Below are 18,628 nucleotides of genomic sequence, written 5' to 3' on the forward strand. Positions count from 1 at the left end.
TGGGCTGCCATCCCCCGGGGAGCAGGAGCTGAGCCGGCGCCTGCAGCGCCTGTACCCCGCGGTCAACCAGCACGAGACGCCGCTGCCGCGCTCCTGGAGTCCCAAGGACAAGTACAACTACATCGGCCTCTCCCAGGGCAACCTCCGCGTCCACTACAAAGGTATCGGCCTGTCTGATCCCAGGAGGATAAGCCCGTAGTGTCCGCAGGGCAGCTGTGTTGCTTGGCCTCTGCTGCATCACGTCCCTGTTCTGCCTTGGGGCTCCAAGATAGGCCTTCGTCCCTGCGGTGTGTCCAGAGTGGTGGAGCTGACCAGGCCGAGGTTTGACTGCCTGCTTTGCTCAGCCCTGAGACACCCAACGTCAAAATAACTTCAACAGGTGTCTAAACCAGTTCTGAGTTGGACCTTTCACTTTAGGGCCTCCTTGCTTGTCCTGGGCTGGCTCTAATTCCAGTTCAGCCCTTTTCCACTTTGTTTCAGGAGTCGGGCAAAAAGAGGCGATAACATCCCTCTCCATTAGCCAGTAGTGCATGGACTGGCCTGCTTGTCAGTCATCCCGGACTGGGCTGGGGTTCTGTGCTAAAGTTGTTGGTGGGAATGACTTCCTAGTCTGTCTCCTCCTTCCCCTGGTGTCTCAGGTGGGCTGCCTGGATTGTGGAGAGACTGCCAATAGCACTCAGGCATCTCTCACATGGATTCACATTGACTGTGCCCTTGTTTTGTTGTTATGGGGGAGTGTGGCTCAGTCAGGCTACTAGTCTCAGGAGGAGGTGAGCCAAAGGTGGGAGGTTTATCTGTTTACTCAGTTGTTTAATTATTCCTTCGACTGCATAAGGGTTTACTCTGGCCAGTGAGGGGTGAAGTTACTGTGGAGCAGAGAGAATGAGCCTTCCATTTTCATTTCCTTTTGCTGAAATTTATTCCTTGCCCTTTCCCATTAGGTCATGGCAAAAATCACAAAGATGCAGCTTCAGTGCGTGCCACCCATCCCATACCTGCTGCCTGTGGTATTTATTACTTTGAAGTGAAGATTGTCAGCAAAGGAAGAGATGGGTAAGTCTCTCATTACCACTCTCTTGTCCCCAACACTGGGTTGTTCTCTGTGGTCAGAGTTTGGGTTCTCCTGGCTGACATTTATGACTGATATGAATCTGCTAAGCGACTTGGGTCTGGGCTGCCTCTGTCCCTTGACTATGGGCAATGTCCAAGTCTAAGCAGTGAGCCTTGACAGCAAGTAGGCACATTGTGGGTAAAACAGGGAACTTTTTTTAGTGATGATGTAATCACATATTTCACAAATCAGGGACACAAGTAACAAGTTTTCATTAACAATTCAGTGTCCAGAATGAGGTTTTTCCCATCAGGGCATGATGTTTGTGGCTTCCCTTTTTTCCCACCCAGGTTTCCTTTTTATGGGATTTAGTCATGTAGAGGCCCCAGTATGCTTCAAAGGGATAATAGAGTCTTTGCAGCATTCATCAAAGCTGTGGTGGCCACTGTCATCTCAGGGTAAATAGCATATACATGGTCAGAATCAGGTGACCTGCTGCTCATAAACATGTTTTTCAGTCTAGGGACTTGAACACCAGTTGGACCAGCTTTAGGAAGGTCCTTATTAAAGTCAGCACTAGGGAGACTCCCTACTTTAGGGTGATTTAAGCAGACACAGGATATTAGAGGGGACATTTTTCGATCTCTTTTTTCTCCCACTCTTCCTTTTTTTTCCAGTGGCTATGTTTAAAGTATTTAAACTATGAAATAAAGTGACTGCAATTGCCTTGGAGAAACTTTCTTCATCAGACCTTAGGTTTGGTGTGGGAAGTTTGTTAACCCTACCAGTGACCTCCTTGCTGACCCTGAGTTTGTGTTTCCTATCATTTAGAATAATTCTTCTCTCCTAGGAACTGTTTCCCTTGTGTGTGCAAAATGCCTGCCCAAGGGACTGTGCTGGGGCAGGACTGCCAGAGTAAGAGCCTAGCCTGCTTCAGGGAAGCTGTAACTCCCCACCTGGCAGGGCTCTGAGGATTTGGGTAGATCTTGGGACTTCAGTCTTCTCATCTACACTCTGGGGAGCTAGGCCACCATCTAAGCTGCTTTTAATCCTAGCATTTGATGGGTTTGAGATTCTAATCATGGGAAGCTGTTGGATCTTTCACTTTTTTATCCCCATCTAGTTGTTAACAGATAGGAAACATGTTTGTTGGAGGGCTCTAGAGCCTTAATTTTCCTATCCCACCCTCTAATAGAAGAATATATATTTAATTTGCTTGAACAAGTGTGAATGAGAATGGCTTCTTAAAAACGGGACTGGGGTTGTGGCTCAGTGGTAGAGCGCATGCCTACTGCGTGTGAGGTGCTGGGTTCGATCCTCAGCACCACATATGAATAAATAAAAAATAAAGGTATTGTGTCCACCTACAACTAAAAAAATTTTTTTTTAAAAAAATAGAATGGCTTTTTAAAATAAGCAACTCAAAAATGGTTATAGTACTGATTAGCATTTTGGTGTTGAAGTCTCATTGCTAAAGAAATTGAGAGATCTTCCTTAAAATTATAGGGAGGGAAATAGACTACTTTCTCACTTTTTTTTTGTACTAGGGATTGAACTCATGAGCACTTGACCACTGAGCCACATCCCCAGCCCTTTATTGAATTTAATTTAGAAACAGGGTCTTACTGAGTTGCTTAGTGCCTTGCTAAGTTATTGAGGCTGGCTTTGAACTCTTGATTGTCCTGCATCAGCTTCCCCAGCCACTGGGATTATATTCATGCACTACCATGCCCAGCTAGATCACTTTTTTGTAGTCTTTCATAGATAACATCTTTGAGAAACAAGAATACTTTTCAGAAGGGAAATGTTTAACTTAGAGACCTAGATTCCTTTGACTGGCTTTTTAATATTTCAGTTTTAAGTGGATCTTGCTGAAAAAGACTCTGTTATGTTGAATTGTCTGATTGTAGGTGTTGCCTACAAGACTAACAAAAGATGGGCAGCTTTTTCAGCTTCTATCCCCAGCATTTTTAAAAGTTTTAAAAGGTTCAAGGTCATGTATGTTTAAAAGGACCTCAGTTTTAAAAGGTCCCAGGTCATGTATGCTTGTGATTCTCTACTTCAGTTGACCATTATCAGATGGTGACTTATGGATGGCCCCTGTGGTTGCTTTATAAAATCCTCAAAAGCCTTTTCTTGGTTGAGATATAGCCAGATATTGGTATGGATCAGGTGTGGTTTATTCTGTTTTTGACAGTGTTGGGAATTGAACCCAGAGCCTCACGCATGCTAGGTAGGCACTCTACCACTGAGCTACACCCTCAGTCATATAGAATAGTTTTGAGAAGGCCAAGAGCAGTTATAGGGCAGGAAAACATTAATCAATTTGTTTCCTTTTTCTGGTCAGTGTTAGAGGTATATTTCTGACCCTGGTTTGGTATATGACCCAAGCATTAACCAGCTGTGTAGCGTTCCCAAGGTATCTGATTTGGTCTTCATAGTATCTCTAGGAAATGAATGGAGCAAATGATTTTATTTTTCAACCCAGGGCACTTTATCACTGAACTGCATCCCCAGTCCTTTTTTTTAATGTATTTTTGTGGTACTGGGAATTGAACCTAGGGCCTCATGCATGCTAGGAAAGCTCTCTATCATGGAGCTAATCCCTAGCCCATCCCCCATCCTTTTATTTTTTATTTTAAGACAGGGTCTCACCAAATTGCAAAAGGTCTTGCTAAGTTGTGAGGCTGGCTTTGAACTTGTGATCCTTCTTCCTCAGCCTCTTGGGTCACTGGGATTATAGATATGTGCCACCATGCCTGATTGGAGCAAATGATGATGTATCTGTTTTTTGGATGAACCCTTAGTCCCTGGAATGTTTGGTGGCCTGCCCTAGCTGCAGGGCTTAGGATGGGCAATGGAATAGCCTAACTTGTCAGATGTCCTTATCTGATCCTAGGTACAAGTGTTTATGCTGCTATTGCCTTTCCCCATTTTGGCTGCTATTGCATTCCTTCACTGGATTAATGGAAGGGAATGTCCTATTGGATGCTTACAGAATTTCAGTGGTAGGGGACAGAACTGAAAGATGCTCATTGCTTAGTGGGGCTAGGGAAGTTGGCATGAAATAAAGTGACTGCAATTGCCTTGGAAAAACTTTTTTCATCAGACTTTAGTCATGTAGAGGCCTCAGTATGCTTCAAAGGGATAATAGAGTCTTTGCAGCATTCATCAAAGCTGTGGTGGCCACTGTCATCTCAGGGTAAATAGCATATACATGGTCAGAATAGCTTTATTGACTTTATAGCTTTATTGACTTACTGTTCCTTTGAGTCTGTAAACTTGTTTTTCTGAGATTTGGATATATCTCCTTTGTAGAAAGTCTTCATGAATCCAGTTTTTTTGTGTCATGGTTCTTAAGAAATGCATTTGTTCTCATGATGTCCTTTTTTTTTGGTACTGGGGATTGAACTCAGAGGCACTCGACCACTGAGCCACATCCCCAGTTTTGTGTTTTATTTAGAGACAGGGTCTTACTGAGTTGCTTAGCAACTTGCTGTTGCTAAGGCGGGTTTTGAACTTGCGATCTTTCTGTGAAAGCCTCCCCAGTCGCTGGGATTACAGGCGTGTGCTACTGCACCCTGATATGATGTGTTTTTTTCCTCCTTCCTTCCCAGTACTGGGGATTGAACCCAGGAGCATTCTACTACTGAGCTACATCCCTGCCCTTTTTATTAAGACAGGTCTTGCTGAGTTGCCAAGGTTGTCCTCCAACTTGTGATCCTCCTGTCTCAGCCTTCAGAATCTCTGGGATCACAGGCATGTGACACTGTGCCTATCTGTTCTCATGATGTTTTTTGTAGAAGAATACAGTAAGCTAATCTGATCAGAAAGTTTCATTTCATTTATATTTTTCCCTACTACGTGTCAGGTCCTGTGCTATGTGTAAAGCCAATGCAGATCAGCCTTGTCCTCAGGGAGCCTGTAACCTACTCAGTAGAGAGTAGACTGAAAGCCTCTTTGCAAAAGGAGGCAGAGCCTGGGCATGATTGTGAAGGATAAGTAGGAGTTTTCCAGCAGTTGGACCCATGGGCCTATGAGTTCATTGAATAACTAGCTCCATGTCAGGGTGCTGGGCTGCTTTTAGGGTATTCCCCACATATGAGGGAGAGCTATGGAGAAGGAGGTTTGAACTAAGAGCTTGGCACAGATCGATGGGTTTTGGCTGCATTTTGCCGAGTCACCAGAGCTGTGAACATTGAGAGCAGGTCCGATGGGGTAAGGAGGCATATGAGCCCTGCCAGTGGTGCCAGGAGATAAGGTGCATCCAGGTTGATCTTTCCAGGAAGCCAAAGAGGCCCTTAAGCTGAGGGTTCATGGTCGGGCACCACCTTCTTCAGGCAGAGTTTACAGACCTGTGGGTATCCCTGGCTTTTAGTGATGACGCATGGAGGGTGTGGTTGACCCAGCTGACCGATGCTCCAGTGTGACCCTCAAAATAGACTGTAACATCATCCCAGCAGCAGAAGCCTTCTGACATGTGATGGGTGGCTCTACTCAAGAACAGCAAGCCTGGACTAGAACACTGGACAGTGTGAGAAGGGGTGGGGTGTTCTCAGCAGCTGGGCCCCTGAGCAGGGATCTCTGGTCATAATTAGCCAGCTATTGCTTCTTCCGTTAGCTGACTTCCTGTGGCTAGGCAAAAGACAGTGTGTCCATCCATTCATTCTATACAGCAGACAGGCCCTTGTTATTTTGCCCCAGGCCTGAACCCTAGGGCCACAGGTTATGAAGTCTGTTTATAGAGAACACAGATATGCCCTGCTTGTGACCTCAAGGGGTGATAGAGAAAAGGTTAGCTGATAGTGTATGTACTATCCAGGGTGGCCCAGATTTCCTCCTTCACCTCTGGAGAAAGCTTCATATAAGAAGTGATGATGCTTAATGGAAGGAGGAATTAGTGTTCCAGTGAACAAAGTGAGGAGCAGATGCTTCAGGCAGAAGACACAATGTATAAAAAGATGTGGAGGCAAAAGTAGGCATGCCTGTAGTCTCAGCAACTCAGGGGCACTCTACTACAGAAGGCTGAAGCAGGAGGATTGCTTGAGCCCAGAAATTTGAAGTCAGCTGAACAACATAGTGAGACCCTGTGTCAAAACACTACAACAATGAGAAGATATGGGCACAGGGAATGAAGTAGTCAAGGGCTGGATTGAAAACCCCTTGTGTGCTGTGGCAAGGGTCATGGACTTTGTCCTGAGGGCAGTAACAGTGTGTAGAGACTCTAGCTGGGGAAGAACTCTGTTGATGTGGTGTAGAGGCTCCTCTGTCTGAGATCTTTGTCCAGAGGGGTCCAGTGGCTTTAGATCCTTGGCCCTGAACATGGCTTTCTTACAGCAGTTCTCTTTTCTCTCTCTTAGCTGGCCTTTCTCCCATATGGTAAGATACAGGGGAGGGATCCTGAAGATTGATAACCAGGGAGGCTTCTCAGAGGTAAAGGGACTCTGCTTATATAGAATTCTCTGGTGGTTTCATATTTTATGTCTAAGCATTTTCCTTTCTGAGTCAGGATCACCCAAAGTGATTTTCCCTGGAGACTTAGAGAGTCACTCTCTAAGATCTTATTTGCTGCCTTCCTGGTCTGGAAAGCCTCTGAGCCCAGACCCTCCCTGTGTAGAGACAGCCTGTGGCTGGTCCCACATTCAAGGTCCCCTCAGTCCACTGTGTATGTATTGTATGTTGCTGTTGGGAAGTTCAGTGTTTATCTGTGGACTAACAAAAGCCTTGTCCTGACTGCTCAGAGGTATAGTTGCTGTCCTTGCCCAAGGCAGCTCTCCCTGACTGCCCCCCTGGAGCTGGTGGCCTCACAGGTAGATGCTGAGCTTTGGGCTATGTCTCTTCCCAGGTAACACAGTGTGCTGTTTCTTTTTTTAATTGTTGATGGACACAATACCTCCTTTATTTTATTTATTTTTATGTGGTGCTGAGAATTGAACCTGTGCAAGGCAAGTCCTCTACCCTGAGCCATAACCCCAGTCCATGCTATTTCTTGAGACTGAAATATTTGTGCTTTGGAACCTCTTGGAATATTTTATGGCTTACCAGTGCTGAGGGTTAACGCCCTGGTCTAGTTTGGGCATACTGGGATATAGCTGTGGCATGTGGTAAGAGAACTGGAGTCTATATGGTGACCACTTTTCTGGTGGGATCTCCCTGCTTTATGTGGCCAGGCTCCAACTGTGAGCTGAGAGTGGAGAGTGTGGCTGCTTCTTTATAACTGGGGTCTTTGTTGGTCAAGGATTAGCCTCTAGAGAAATTCCTAGAATTCACTTCACATCTCCCCTCCTGCCCCCGTTGTTTCTTCGTTTTCTGGAAATTTGCTCTTTCCTCTAGTGGGTCAGTAGGAAGGGGAGATTCTCTGTTGGAGGGAAGCAGGGGCTCACTAGGCTGGAGCACAGAGAATGAACCTTTTGCTTTGGGTGGCAGACATTATATGCTATTCCTATTCTGGGGCCACTGGAAAGAGATAAAGGGCCCCATAGCAGGTTCATGTGGTCAAGTTGGAAAGAAAAGACTCCTCATTGGGCTGGGGATGTGGCTCAAGCGGTAGCGTGCTTGCCTGGCATGCGTGCGGCCCGGGTTCGATCCTCAGCACCACATACAAACAAAGATGTTGTGTCTGCCGAAAACTAAAAAATAAATATTAAAAAATTCTCTCTCTCTCTCTCTCACTCTCTCTTTAAAAAAAAAAAAAGAAAGAAAAGACTCCTCACTGGGAGAGGGATGAGTAACCGTGTCTAAGTGCCAGGATGTCCCTCTCCCTTTCCTGAAATTCTGTTTAAAATCCATCTCCCGGGGCTGGGGATGTGGCTCAAGCGGTAGCGTGCTTGCCTGGCATGCGTGCGGTGTGCGGTCCGGGTTCAATCCTCAGCACCACATACAAACAGAGATGTTGTGTCCGCCGATAACTAAGGGATGGATATTGAAAAATTCTCTCTCTCTCTCTTTAAAAAAAAAAACAAAAACAAAACCCATCTCTCCCCCACCCCCCAGTTCTGGGGATTGAACCCAAGGTCTCACACACGTCAGGCAAGTGCTCTACCATTGAGCTGCCTCCCTAATCTTTATGTTAAACATCTTTTTTTAGCTCCAGGATTGTTGGCATTTTTGTGTTGTGACCAAAATGTGAAGTCATTGCTGTGTTGCAAGAAATGAAGCTGGAGGACTTGGTGATAGAGCAGAGGCTGGTCCCTTTGTCATCAAGGGTCCAGAGCAGGATGCCCTTGACTGTCTAGGGATGTGGAGGAGTGGCTAAAGAAGTCCTTTGCACCCCTTTTCCACTTGTCGTCTTCTCCTCCCTTATGGACTTAGAGGTAGTTTTGGTATTTCAGGGAAGTTTAATTTAAGATCAGTTATGGCAAATGTGAAATACTCCCTCCCCCATACCCTCAGCTTTTATGACAGACATTACTGATTGATAACAACACTCATTCTTGTCTAGACAAAGTCCCAGAATTTTTCTCAATGTACAGTATACCAGGCAGTTGTAAATTGGAAGTTTGGAGATGAAAGGTAGTTGGAAGACGAAAAGTAGACAGAGGAGAAGGGTAGTTGTGCCCAGATGATTCAAAGACAGTGCCAACTCAGAGCTGAACCAAGAGGAAAGAAGCAGAGGGAATGGTTGGCAGAGTAGAACTGGTTACAGCCAAGTTTATGAAGCCATGGATCTGAAATTGGTGTGCACTATTTTTTATAGACTGCTGTTTCATAACAGCCTTTGTGCCAGGAGTCTGCAAATGATTATATTCTTTTTTTTTTTCAAAAATAAATACATATTTTTTTGATCTATAGATAAGTTTTTTTTTTTTTTTTCCTTGTGGTGCTGGGGAATCAAACTCAGGCTAGCACTCTACCTCTGAGCTACACCAGAGTCCTTAGATAATTTTTCTTTTAAACTATAAAAAGAATACATAGGATCTTTCAACACTAAACATGCTTTATATTTTAAGAATAGAGCTGGGTGTGGTGGTGCATGCCTGTAGTCTCAGCTACTTGGAAGGTTGAGGTGTGAGGATTATTTGAGCCCCAAGAGTTTGAAGCCAGCCTGGGCAACACAGCAAGATCCTGTCTCTACAACTATTTTGTAGCCACTGTTTCAGAGTCCTCTCTATTGTATAGACTGTTGATTTCTTTTATCTGGGACAAGTTCTGATAGGAACAAAATTGCCAACCTGCTGAGCTATAGCTAAGGTGTTAGATGTCAAAATGAAACTGTCAGATGGGATTCCAGGAGCTCCTTGGAGATCTGGGGTGGAGGCAGTGGTGATTGTTTTCATCTGAGAGGGTGAAGAGCAGAGCTCCTACCTTCCCTAGCCCTCAAGAGCCAACTCAGCCCTGAGGCTGAGAACCTTGCATCATCTTCTTTTTTTTTTTTTTTTTCCTGAAAACCTTATCACTTTCTACCACAGCTTTGTGGGTCTGAAGATATCCCATTGATGGATCTTAAATTAAAATGTTCAAGTCCCATAATCATTGGTTCATGTTACTTAAGCAACCATTATTAAAAATGCCTATGGGCTTATTAGCCCATAAAAATCTACCTTCCTTCTAAGAAGAAATTGATAGAAAGTAAACTATGTTCTTTGCTCTTCTCAGTTGCTCTGTGCTAGCAGAGAGGGACTTGTTATTTCTGACATGAGGCCATAATACAAAATATTCTGATGTTTTTCACTGAACTCTGTGCCTGGGCCCTACTTGTCTAATCAGGAAAAACCAGATGAGGCTCATGCTGGCATGCAGAACTGTAGGGGTGTGACTCTGTGTGTATATGTGGTAAAATATTTGTAACATAAAATGAACCACTTACCCCGCTTTTTTTTTCTCATCAGTACTGGGAATTGAATCCAGGGGTGCCCAACCATTGAGCTATATCCCCAGCATTTTTATTTTATTTTTTATTTTGAGACAGGGTCTTGCTAAGTTGCCAAGGTTAGCCTGGAACTTAGAATCCTTCTCCCTCAACTTCCTGAGTTACTGGAATTATAGGCGTGTGCCACTGCACGCTGCCATTTATTCTTTTTTAAGTGTACAATTCAGTGATATTAATTACATTCACAATGTTGTGCAACCATTATCATGTATTTCCAAAATATTTCTATAACCCCAAACAGAAACTCTGTACCCATTGAGCAATAACTTTCTATTTCTTCCTCCTAGCTCCTGGTTGTTGTTTTTTCTGTGTGTGTGTGTTAGTGGTATCAGAACCCAGGGGTGTTATACCACTGAGGTACATCCCCATACCCCTAGCCCTTTTTATTTTATATTTATTTTTTAGTTGTAGTTGGACACAATACCTTTATTTATTTTTATGTGGTGCTGAGGATCGAACCCAGGGTCTCGCACGTGGTAGCTAAGTACTCTATTGCCAAACCACTGAGCCACAACCCCATCCCCCTTTTTATTTTTTAAATTTTGAGACAGGGTCATGCTAAATTGTCTATGCTAGACTCCATATTGCAATCTTTCTGCCTCAGCCTCCTGAGTAGTTGGGATTATAGCTGTATGCCATCAAGCCTGACTCCTAGTGGTTACATTTAATTTAATTTACTTTCTCTCTACAAATTTGCTTATTCTAGCTGCTTTATATAAAGGTATTCCTACAATAGTTGTCTTTTTCTATCTGATTTGTTTTATGTAACAATGTTTTCAAGGTTTCTCTTGTTGTGGCCTATCTCTCAGAAATTCATTCCTTTTCTTGACTTTTGGGATCTTTTGTATTTTTATACACATGGCAATATTTTACAAGGAACTTTATTCATTTTTATGACTGAGTAGTATTCCACTGAATATATACATACCATATTTTCTTTATCCATGTATCTGTCAATGGACCCTTGGGTCGAATAACCTTTTGGCTATTGTGAATAATGCTGCTATGAACATTGGTATACTTATTGTTTGAATCTCCATTTTTTATTTTTTTGGGTATACACCTAACAATAGAATTGCTAAGTCATACAATAATGCTAAATTTAACTTTTTTAGGAATCACCAAGGGGTTTTCCATGGTGGCTGCAATGTTTTATTCTCCATTAGCAACGTATAAAGGTTCTAATTTCCCCATATCCTCCTGTCATTCCCTCCTGTCTTCCCTTTCTTCCTCCCTAATATTGCTATCCTAGGTGTGGAGTGGTAACTCATTATGATTTGTGTTTTTTAATTTTATTTATTTATTTGTACTAGGGATTGAACTCAGGGGCACTGGACCACTGCGTCACATCCCTAGTCCAATTTTGTATTTTATTTAGACCCAGGGTCTCACTCAGTTGCTAAGCACCTTGCCATTGCTGAGTCTGGCTTTGAACTCTCAATCCTCCTGTCTCAGCCTCCCGAGCCGCTGGGATTACAGACATATGCCATTGTGCCCAGCTGTTTTGTGTTTTTTCAAATATATTTTTTAGTCATAGATGGACACAGTACCTTTATATTATTTATTTTTATGTAGTGCTGAGGATCAAACCCAGTGCCTTATACATGCTAAGCAAGCACTCTACCACTGAGCCACAACCACAGCCCTCACTGTGGTTTTGATTTGCATTTCCTAATGACTAGTTTCATGCCTTTTTGTATACCTCCTTTAAATAAATGTCTCTTCTTTGAGTCCTTTCCCCATTTTTTAATTGGGTTGTTTGTCTTTTTTTAAAAGTTGTTGAGTTATAGGAATTTTTTTTTCTTTCTTTCTTCCCTACTAGGGATTAAACCCAGAGGGCATTTTACTAGTCCTTTTTTATTTTTTATTATGAGACAGAGTCTCACTAAGTTGCTGAGGGTCTCACAAAGTTGCTGAGGCTGTTTTTGAATTTGTGATCCTTTTGCCTCAGCTTCCTGAGTTGTTGGTATTATAGATGTGCACCACTGTGCCTGACAGGATATTTTATATATCCTGTATATTTTTATATTTTATATATCAACCCTTATTATACATATGATTTTCAAATATTTTTAACTATTTACAAGTTTTCTTTTCACTTTCTGTTGTTTGTTTGCAGTGCTGGGGATGGAACCCAGGACCTAATGCATACTGAGCAAATGTTCTACCACTGAGCTACACCCCAGCCCTTTCTTGGTGACTTTTTGATTGCTGTTCCAAGGTCTTCCTCATTTTCAGTTTGCATCTGTGTATACAACATTTGCAGTAGTACTTAGACATTATTGACATTCTGCCCAAAATTGAGGTCTCTAGGTCAGAGCTGGGAAGAAGCTCAGAAGCACTTTGGACCAACTCTCTTCTGATAGGTAACCTGAGATGTGGGTTGAAATATAAGGCCTGAATTAGCTGAAGTGCATGAGACCAGCTGCACAGAGTCAGGGGTGTTATCTCTGAGTCTTGCTGTGAAGTATTTCTGTCACTCTAAAACTCTTCAGATGCTTCCCTTCCAGAGGCAGGAAGGGAATATCAGACTTGTTATCAGAGGAGTCCCCGGTGTATGGTGTTCCCAGCTCTCTGTCAGGACAGGTGGGAGAGGACAGCAAAGGAATGTTCTTTTCCCTCTAGCTTGGTACATATCTGGAGAGTCAAGAGGTCCTGGTTTGTATGTCTATCCATTCATCCATTCATCCTTCCTTCTTTCTTTTTTTGTAGTCCTGGTGATTGGACCCAGTGCTTCATGCATGCTAGGCAAGTGCTTTCCACTGAGCTACATTCCCCAGCCTGTTTATTTTATTTTGAGATAGGGTCTCACTAAGTTGTCCAGGCTGGTCTCAAACTTGCAATCCTTCTGCCTCAGCCTCCTGAGTAGCTGGAATTATAGGCATGGGCTGCCACACCTGGTTTCTAAGGTCCTGTCCTCTGTATACCACCAGGCCTGCTTAGATCATGGAAGACTCTCCAGTCAGTTAGAGCTGAGTCCATCTCAGTGCAACAGCGTCTCCTGAGCATAGGCTCAGGATCAGGAGGTGCCTTGTTAATCTTGGTGGTATCAAATCCACTGCTCAGCAAGGATTTTGACTGTTCCTGCGATTATCTTCTGAGGCACCTTATATCGTCAGGGAACAGACAGGCTCAGGGAACTGGTTGTACTGTGGAGCCAACCATGAAAGCCAAGTTCTCCAGTGTGTCCCCCATCACTAAAATGTTGCCTTGGGATGATCCAGAGAGAGTCAGAAGGGTGAGAGCCAACCATCCTCTTAGTATGTGGCCATCAAGTAGCTCCTAACATGATTTTTTAATTATCATAAAAGTAATTCTGTCAATTGTAGAGAATCTGGAAAACCAAAGAGAAAAAGAAGAATGTAAGCAGACAAGTGTGCTTGTGTCTCCATGTTACTGCAGGTTTAGCAATCTTGCTTATGTGGCAGAAGGGAGGAAGGTTGATAGTGTGCAGCCTGGGCCTCAGGAGCTGCCACTTCTTTCTGAAGAAGTCATTTTCCACAGCCCCAGTATAACTCTGGCTGCCTGTGGTGGATGGTGGCAGCTTCTGGGTGGACCTGTTATGTGATCAGCCGCCTGCTTTGGGTTTGTTCAACTGAGGACTTTTGCTGCCCACTTACAGGTGTGACTGCTCCTCCTCCAAATCATTCATTGTCTGATGAATCTCCATCTGGTTTGGCTAGGCAGTGCCTGTTTGCTGCCCTTTTCTCTCTGAATCCAGATAGGGTATAGGGAAGAGAGTTACTCTTCTTTTAGCTCCAGCTTACATTGTGGTTTGGTAGTGAAGGATAGAAACTGGAAAGTTAGAGGCCGACTTATGATCCTGGGCTTGAAGGGTCATAAAGAGCTTGTCTGCTGTCTCTCTGTACTTCCTGGAGGTGTCACCTCTCTGACAAGTGGTATTTCCTCTCCATTTTGCTGCAGTATAGAAGAAGGGGTAAATCAGATGGGTTTGCCTTACTGTCAGTCCTGCTGTGGGGTATTCCCTTGCTCCCATCCCGTCAGGCTCCTCAGCTATATCCTGCTACCTGAAAAGAAAGGCCAATGGAGAAGTGAAGTGTTGGGGCACCAGACTGCTTTTTCTATTCTGTTAGCTGCTCTGGGTGTGGGAGCCTTTGCTACCTCCCTTCCTGCAAGACTGTCCAGGACAGCCTGCATCTTCTGATGTTCCTAGTATAACCTCTCCCTTTAGCACAAGGAAGCAAATGCTCATCTCCTTTCTCCTTGGCAATTCCAAGTAAAGAGGCATTTGTTTTTAGATGTCCCAAGATTCAGGCCTTTGAGAATGACCTAATATACCAGATTGTGGAAGAGCCTACACTTGTGGAATTAGTGGACAGAATGGGGTCGTACAAATAGTCATCTACCATCTTTCCTTCTCGAGCACAAGCCCAGCTTCTCCTTTGATCCTGGGGAGTGGCTGCACTGAGGGCTCTCTGGACTCATGATAATAGCTGTTGAAACAGCTGTTACCTGAGAGGCCAAGTGGTGTGCCCATGGATCCATGGTGAATAAAAGGGAAGAGGTGAGATTTGAATCTGGAAGTGTTCCACATATTTGTTCCTTGCAAGTATGTTTCTTATTCAAATGTTGGTGCATGCTGTCAATGCCAGGGCTAGAGCAGAGCTGGGGAATGACCACTACTGATTTTGACTGAGCACTTTGGCTCCAGAATTTCCAAGTGGTCTCAGAGAATTGACTTTGCTCTAGCGACTGATTTTGCTGGGCAATGTCCTGGGTTTCTCAAGCCCCTCCCCTCCACAGTTAGTTCACTATGTTCTAGAGAATACTTGGCTCTGTCCACATCATTCTGTCCCTACTGCTCTTGTCCTTGTCTAACCCTTGTCATCTTCTACTGGGATGACTTTGGTAGTGTTCAGTTTTGCTTCTTGAATCCATTTTCCACATAGGGGCTGTTTGATCAGCTGTGCCCTTGCTACACCCCTTCTGTGGCTTCCCATTAACCTCCCCCAGAAGTTCAAACTCCTTAAGCAAGCACGCAGGCTATGCATGCACAGCCCGTTTCCTATTCCAGCTTTGGCTGTTTTTAGGTATGCCCAGCCTGTTACGCTACACTGTGACTCCTTTTTTTCCTGTATGCCTTCGTACATTCTGCTGCTTCTGCATAGCACACTCTGCATGGCTCTTCTTTTTCCTTTCATCTCCTTTACCAGGTCTTAGCCCAACTTTCACTTTCTTAGTGAGTCTCCCTCTTTGAGTCAGTAAACTTTGGTTCTCTGGCTCATCCCAGCTTGATACTGTCAGTACAGAGTCTATGCCCCCACCATTGTGTCCGCAGCACTGTACTGTTGTAGGATCTTTGTGGAAGGCAAGAATATCCTCAAGGTCTCTCTAAAGAGAAATTTATCTCAAATTTTATTTATTAATTTATTTATTTAGAGGAGGTAATGTTTATTAGAGGGCTCAAGGTTTCCTAGGTCTGTCTGTAGAAGGCTGGCTCCATTCCTCAGGGCTCTAGAGAAGCACCACTTCTAAGTCAGGCACGAATATCATCATCATATTAGCTTATTCATTTAGGTCACTTTGTGTTCTCAACTGATTTAGAGGTTTTAAGGACCATGTTAAATTCATCTTTGTCTCCTTAGTGTGGTTTCAGAGGTCTCCATCCATAAACAGCTCCATTCCTTGGAGCTCAAGGTGAGGCTGAACTTCACGGTGGAATGTGTGGCAGAGGGAAGCAGCTCACAGGATAATCAGAAAGCAGAGAGCTGCACTTCTTTTTACTAAATTATTGAACTTTAGCAATGACTCAACAGCTACCCAAAACTTGGTCATTTTCAGATGTCTCCAGTGATCACCAGAGGAAATACAGTGTTAGATGATGCTCTAGTGTTATTCTTTTGGTTCCTTAGATATAAAGGTAATACATTAGGTGACTAGGAGAACATGTTAGGGTTTGGGGTTTTCATTCTGCCCTTTCCTTATTGTTTTATTTTTGGCAGCCTAAAGTATCTCATTGCGGTTTTGATTTATTTTTCCTGAATGATTAGTTGAACATCTTTTTGTATCCCTTTTTTTCTGGGGATTGAACCCAGGGGTGCTGAATTACATTCCCAGTCCTTTTCTTATTTTTTATTTTGAGGCAAGTTATCACTAAGTTGCTTAGGGCCTTCTCCCTAAGTTGGTGAAGCTGGCTTTGAATTTGAGATCCTCCTGCATCACCCTCCCCAGTCACTGGGATTGCAGGCATGTGCCACTACATCTGGCATCCTTTTATGTACTTATTAGCTATTTGTATATTTTCTTTAGAGAAATATCTATATAAATCCTTCATCTGTTTTTTAATCAGGGTTTTTTGTTGTTGTTATTGTCGGAGTTCTATATATATCCTGGATATGAACCCATCATCAGATATATAATTTGTACATATTTTCTCTTATTTCATGTGTTTCCACTGTCGTTTCACTGTGTTGATAATGTTCATTAATGTACAAAAGTTTTAATTTTTTTTTTTTTTTAATATTTAATTTTTAGTTTTCGGCGGACACAACATCTTTGTTTGTATGTGGTGCTGGGATCGAACCCGGGCTGCACGCATGCCAGGCGAGCGCGCTACCGCTTGAGCCACATCCCCAGCCCGAAAAGTTTTAAATTTTGATGAAACCCAGTTCATCTATATTTTTTGTTGCCTGAGCTTTTGGTATCATATTCAAGAAATCATTACCAGATTCAATTTTGTGAAACTTTCCCCCTATGTTTTCTTCTATAAATTATATTCTCATTCCTTATGTTTTATCCTTTGATCCTAATTAACCGTTTTGACCTAGGGTAAATTTTTATATATGTATAACTTTGTTCTTTGTTTATGGTTGTCCAGAAGTCCCATCACTATTTGTTGAAAAAACTGCCATTTCCCCATTGAATAGTCTTATTACCCTTGTCATAATTAGTTGCCTATATGTAAGGGTTTATTTCTGGGCTCCATTTCCATTTTATTTCATTGGTCTATATATCTATCTTTATGCCAGTACTACTCTATTTGATTAATGTTTTGAAATAAGGAAGTATGAGACCTCCAGTTTGTTCTTTCTGAAGACTGTTTTGGCTACTCAGTGTCCTTTGGGATTCCACATAGATTTTTCTATTTCTGCAAAATACGTCATTGGAGATTGAACCTAGGGGCACTTTACCATTGAGCTATATTCCCAGTCTTTTTATCTTTTTTATTTCTTTATTTTGAGACAGGATCTCACTAAGTTGCTGGTTGCTGAGGCTAGCCTAGAATGTATGATACTCTCCCTTGTCCTTCTGAGTCTCTGGAATTACAGGCATGTGCCACCGTGCCTGGCATGACATTGGGATTTTGATAGAGATGACATTGAATCTGTACATTTCTTTGGGAGTTATTGACATCTTAAATAAGATTAAGCCTTCCAAACCATTATCAAGGGCTATCTTTATATTTTTGTCTTTAGTTTGTTTTAGTAACACTATATTGTTTTCAGTTTGTAAGTATTTTGACTTCTTTTTTTTTAAGACAAGGTCTTGCTATGTTGCTGAGGCTTTGCAATCCTCCTGTCTCAGCCTCTGGAATCACTGGAATTATAGGTGTATNACAACATCTTTGTTTGTATGTGGTGCTGAGGATTGAACCCGGGCCGCACGCATGCCAGGCGACCGCACTACTGCTTGAGCCACATCCTCAGCCCTTAAGATCATTTTTAAATAGTAACTTATTAGCTCTAACAGGTTGGGTGAGGTGTGATGTGATATGGTGTGTGTATGTGTGTGTGTGTGGTAGAATTTAGGGTGGTCTCTTGTCACCTGTAACAGAGATGGTTTTGTTTCCTTTTTTCCAGTTTGGATACTCTTTCTTTTCTTTCCTTTTTGGTCTAATTGTTCTGGCTAGAACTTTTTAATATGTTGAATAGAAGTGATAAGAGTGGGCATCTTTGTCTCCTAGGGTAGAAGAATTGCTAGAAGATAGGAGCCTAATCTTTTTGTAGTTTTAGAACATCCTACTTTTTTATAAAAGACTTACTATCACCTAATGTTTGAAGATTTGGAACTTTTTCCCCTTGGACCATGACTCAGCTCTGGCCTCATTTGAGTATTTAAGTTGGGCTCTTGTAGAACTGCTCCCCGTGTCATTGATACCTGGAGGTGGCAGATTGCCAAAATGTGGGTAGGTGTTGGCTTCTTTTGGATGCTCTACCTTTAGTTCATCCACTAAGATTCTCTAGTTGAGAGACAGGGGTTTGTAAGAAGATTTCCAGGCATTCAGTAGGAAACACTATCCTACCTGGGGAGCAGAGAGTCTACAGGAAGGTGTTGAGGATTCGCTGCTAGAGGTAGAGGAAGCTTTTCCTGTGGGGAAGCCTGAGCAACTTGTTCTTGGGTGTTTTTTTTTTTTTTTTTTTTTTGTTTTGTTTGTTTTTTTTTTTTTTTGGTACCAGGGGTTGAACTCAGGGGCACTTGACCACTGAGTCACATCCTCAGCCCTATTTTGTATTTCATTTAGAGACAGGGTCTCACTGAGTTTCCTAGCGCCTCGCTTTTGCTGAGGCTGGCTTTGAACTTGCTATCCTCCTGCCTCAGCCTCCTGAGCCGCTGGGATTACAGGTGTGTGCCACCTTGCCTGGCTTTGTTCTTGTTTTTTGAGGTGCGGGATCAAAATTAGGACCTCATGTATGCTAGGCATGTTTGCTACCACTGAATTATAACCCTATTTCCCTAAGCAACTTGTA

General features: G+C 43.1%; 1 protein-coding gene across 2 annotated transcripts in view; it reads left to right on the forward strand.

Annotated features, from left to right (window-relative positions):
* The window catches only part of Ranbp10 (RAN binding protein 10), a 67,538-nt gene that overhangs the window by 421 nt on the left and 48,489 nt on the right, over positions 1-18,628 (forward strand). For both annotated transcript variants that reach the window (XM_048792552.1, XM_015496193.2), the window contains exons 2-3: positions 1-161; positions 942-1,053. In XM_048792552.1, the coding sequence (XP_048648509.1) occupies positions 1-161; positions 942-1,053 (273 nt within the window). The remainder of the gene's footprint in view (positions 162-941; positions 1,054-18,628) is intronic.

The sequence above is a fragment of the Marmota marmota genome, unplaced genomic scaffold (assembly GCF_001458135.2).
Source record: "Marmota marmota marmota unplaced genomic scaffold, marMar, whole genome shotgun sequence".
NCBI lineage: Eukaryota > Metazoa > Chordata > Mammalia > Rodentia > Sciuridae > Marmota > Marmota marmota.